Below are 4,398 nucleotides of genomic sequence, written 5' to 3' on the forward strand. Positions count from 1 at the left end.
ACATCATTCCGATCGCGAAGGTACATAAAGCGCGACACAACTTGTCGCACAAATAAATGTGCCAACCCAAGGCCCCCTTTCTTTACTGGCGAGAACAAGTTTGTGCGACTGGTCCTTTCCGAAGTCGATGCCCATATGAAAACGGCGAAGATACGGTGGATTTTTTGGATGTTTATCCGCGAAGCACACAGCACATTCATGACATACCATATCTTGGACGTAAGAAATAGGTTACAGACCGTGGCGCGCGAGAACATTGACAGCTGTCGCCCCTGCCACGCGTTAGTCTTTTCCTTTGCTGTCGCCACTTGTTCATTCCAGTACGGCTCAGGGTCGCGATAAGAGTCGAGAGGCACGCCTAGGTAGGTTGTTGCAGTAGTTGACCACCGAAGTCGAGCGAAGCAGTCTGGCGTTTCTTCCCATTCACCATGCCAAAACCCATAACTCTTCTCCCAGTTTATTTGCGCCCCGGTGCACTTGCAGAAGGATTCAACTACCGCCACGGCCTCACAAATACTATTTCTATTTGAACAGAATATGGCGATGTCATCGGCATACGCCAATATTTTCACCTGTGTGGACTGTAACCTGAAGCCAGTTATCCGCTCATTGTTTTGGATGGCCTTGCACAAAGGCTCAAAATAAGCCGCGAATAGCAGGGGCGACAGCGGACATCCCTGCCTCACAGAAGACAGCACTTGCACGCTGTCTGTCAGGTCCCCGTTTACAATGACCCGAGTTGAGCAGTTAGCATACGCCATCCTGACACTGTCTGTTATTACGCTTCCCCCGTTGGAATGCTCTAATATGGCGAAGAGAACATCGTGGGAAACAAGGTCGAAGGCTTTAGCGAGATCTAGTTGCATCATAGCCACTCGATCGCCAAATAGATCGCAACATTCTAGCACACTTCGAGCTACGTGTATGTTCGTGGCGATGCTTCTACCCTTTATATCACAGGTCTGATGCGTGCCAACCAGCCTTGTTATCACACCCTGCAATCGTTTGGCCAATACCTTCATAAATATCTTGTAGTCGACGTTGGTAAGGCTTATCGGGCGATAAGACCCCACCAACTGACGTTTTTCAGGTGCCTCAGTTTTCGGAATGAGAACGATGTGCGAAGTTGTGAAGGACAGTGGTATATGTTTTTGCTGATACGATTCGGCGATAACTTTGAGAAGAATCTGGGCTATAATTGGTTTGAATGTTTTATAAAAAGCTACTCCTAGGCCATCAGGGCCGGGTGCCTTGCCGACAGGTAGTGCATCTATTGCATCCTCTATTTCTTTCATGGAAATTGGCTGTTCCAAATGCGTTCTTTCTTCTTCTTCCAGCTTTGGCAGTAACGACAGAAATTCCGCTTTAAAGCCCCCTATAATGGTGCGCGGTTGACCGAACAATTCTTTGAAATGATCAGCGACGACGCGTTTGATTACATTGCGGTCATCTGAAACGTCATTACCGTTTCTTATTTGCCGTATTTCCTTATTGCAAGCGTATTGTTTTTCGTCCGATAACGCACGTTTTGCGGGTGTTTCACCGGCCCACAGCTTCTCGGCCCGTGCACGGATAACCGCCGCTCTGTACTTTTCTGCATCAATTCTCTCTAACTGAATTTTTATGTTTCTTAATTCGTTGGTGTAAGTACCTGGTTGGGAGCATTCTATACCCGTAAGAAATTGAAGTTGCTCACGAAGCAGTGTTTCCTTTCGTTTGTCTTCATAATGCAATGTGCTACTTCTTTCGATGGCTTTCATTTTTACTAATTGCTTAAACTCCTCCCACTCTACACCAATACTTAAAGATTGCACTGCGAGTAGCTTCTTTAGCTTCTCATCTACATCCTTAACGAAAGCCTGATCGTCCATCAATTTCGCATTAAGTTTCCAAAGTTCCCACTTGAAGTACTTTTTGTTTTCTTTTTTACCAAAGGTTGCAATAACTAGACAATGGTCACTGAAAGACACTGGGTTAACCTCGTACGATGTGCATAGTGGCACAAGTTCAAGCGACACGTACAGCCTGTCCAATCGTGCATGGCTATCGCCTTGAATATGTGTGAATTGCGGACGCGCACCATTTGTGACAACACTTCCGATATCTTCTAAGTTGTGGTCGTGAACTACAACATTCAAGACCTCTGCACTCTTATCTCGCACTGGCAAACATTTTACACGGTCTACCGAACGACAAACAGAATTGAAGTCACCGAACAAGACTAGTACTTTTTTACAATCGAGATACATCTGAAAACGCTCAAAAAACTATTTTCTCTCCGCCTCTACATTTGGAGCGTAAGCACAAATGACACGGAAATTCAGACCGTATTGGAAAAAATCGACAACCAGGAGGCGTCCACTTTGGCACGAAAAGAGCGATTGCACAGTTATACCGACACTATTGCGGATGAAAAGGGCACAACCACCAGAGGTACCGACAGAATGAAACACACAAACATCGTAATGCTGACGGAAAGTGGACACCATTCGATCAGTCGCTTCCTGGCTATCAATTTTGGTTTCTTGGATTGCCACCACGTGTAGATTGTTTTCTAAGAGAAGACGACTAAGTTGACACTGTCGCCTTCTTGCTCCAAGACCTCGTACATTTAGAGTCGCTACACGTAGTGCTTCAGCAAGGTGGATCGCCATATCGAGAGAAAAGGAACCCTATCTTATGGTGTCTACCCTCGCGACAACATCGCACGCCCCCATACCCCATTTCGGGATCTACAGCACGAAACTACGGAGGCGGTTTCCCCGCCTGCCGTGATTCGGCCGGAATGTTCGGCCGCAATTTCCAGGACGCTCGCCTCATACCTGCTGCTTTAAAAGGAGGCTCATCACCGCCTATTTCATCCGGTTGCGACGCCTTGCTCACGGCCTCATCGTGCGACCGCTTTCCGGCCATGTGGCTGGACCCTTCAGGGGAAAGGTCCATGGGCTCCGCCACCGGTTGGGTGGCGTTCTCAGAAGACGCGTCAGGCGTTTCCGCTGCGTTCTTTGACGCCGCCACGGCGTCCTGTGCCGGAGGTAGAGGCGTCTGTCCAGGGGATGCGCGATCCTTGGCTTGCGCGTCCAACTGATGCGCCCTAGGAGCAGCCGACGTGGTCTCCTGCACCGCTGGTCCGCTAGCTTCTTTCGATGCCTCCTCCGCGTCAGCCTCATCCATGAGAAGTGCTGACGTCTCATCACTGCTCACTGGCCCGGCGACTCTGCTGTACGTCCGTGCGCAGTGGCCCTCGTCGTGTCCAAAGCGACGGCACGAACCACACCGTGGAATTTGACAGTCACGCCTAATATGACCTGTGCCACGGCAGCGAAGGCACAGGGGTGGCCTGCCCGATACGACAACAAGCGCCAGCTCTCCAGCAACGTTCACCTGGTGCGGCAGGTCGTCGAGCTTCACGCCAGCGTTCAACTTCAAGGTCACCATCCTCGTAGTTGACCCCTTATCAGACACGCCTTGAGCGCGCCACAGCTCTCTTGAGACGTCCGTCACCTTCCCAAATGGCGAGAAGGCAAGACGCACGTCCTCGTCTGGTACGCTGTGAAGGAGCCAGTGCAGCTTCATTCGAACATCCCGGTTTGCAGGGTCGATCACGAGACATCTCGCATTTTTCACTTTCAACTCGCCGATGTTGACAATCTTCTTCGCGGCGTCGGCATCCTTGAATGTAACCGCCCACACATGACTCATGCGGTACGCGCCTAAGGCGATAACTTCCGGCAGGAGCGAAAGTGGAGCGAGCGCGTCACGAAAATCTTCCGCCCGGTATGGGCGGGCACTGATGTCCCCGTGCAGGAAAACGGTATTTAAAACAAGACGACCTGTAGGCAAAGTAGGCAGTACGACCTGGTATTCGTTGTCCGATGCAATAGCCCTGTTTCCGCGACCAGGCATGGCCGCTGTAGCCGCTCCGACGGAGCCCGTCATCGCACGTCCGTCACGCTCGGCGGCCGGAAGTAGACTACACTGAGCCACGAGTTCGATGCTTCAAAGCGGTACAAAAGCGCCTCTGGTGAACGCGGTGTTGCCTTAGAAACGAGCTGTTTCTAAGGCTCAGGCGTGCGTCGCTTGCTCAGGCGCACATTTCGTTGTCGCGCCGAACGCTGCGTTGCTCCACGCTCACCGCGTCCGATGCGGGGCGCGTAGTCGCTGCGCCGTAGCCCATTGTCTTACACCCCTTGGCGGGTCGACGGGAACGCTGTCGCGTTCCACTCTTGAAGGCGAAGCTTAAGCGTCCTCCAATTTTTTCTGAAGCCTAAGTTCCCCCAGCTCCGCTGGTCTCTGGCGCTTGCGATAGCCAAGCCACGCATAGTTTTTTTCCTAACCTTCCGTGCTCTCTTCCTCATTGTTAAAAAAATAAAAGTAAGAAGAAACATCAAAATGCGA

General features: G+C 50.8%; 1 protein-coding gene across 1 annotated transcript; it reads right to left on the minus strand.

Moving 5' to 3' along the window:
* Positions 1-2,745: 2,745 nt before the first annotated feature.
* LOC142578464 (uncharacterized) lies at positions 2,746-3,953 on the minus strand. Its single transcript, XM_075687847.1, has one exon. It carries the CDS (start codon positions 3,937-3,939, stop codon positions 2,746-2,748), a length of 1,194 nt encoding a protein of 397 aa, XP_075543962.1. The 5' UTR covers positions 3,940-3,953.
* Between the last annotated feature and the right edge of the window lie 445 nt (positions 3,954-4,398).

The sequence above is a fragment of the Dermacentor variabilis genome, chromosome 4 (genome assembly GCF_050947875.1).
Source record: "Dermacentor variabilis isolate Ectoservices chromosome 4, ASM5094787v1, whole genome shotgun sequence".
NCBI lineage: Eukaryota > Metazoa > Arthropoda > Arachnida > Ixodida > Ixodidae > Dermacentor > Dermacentor variabilis.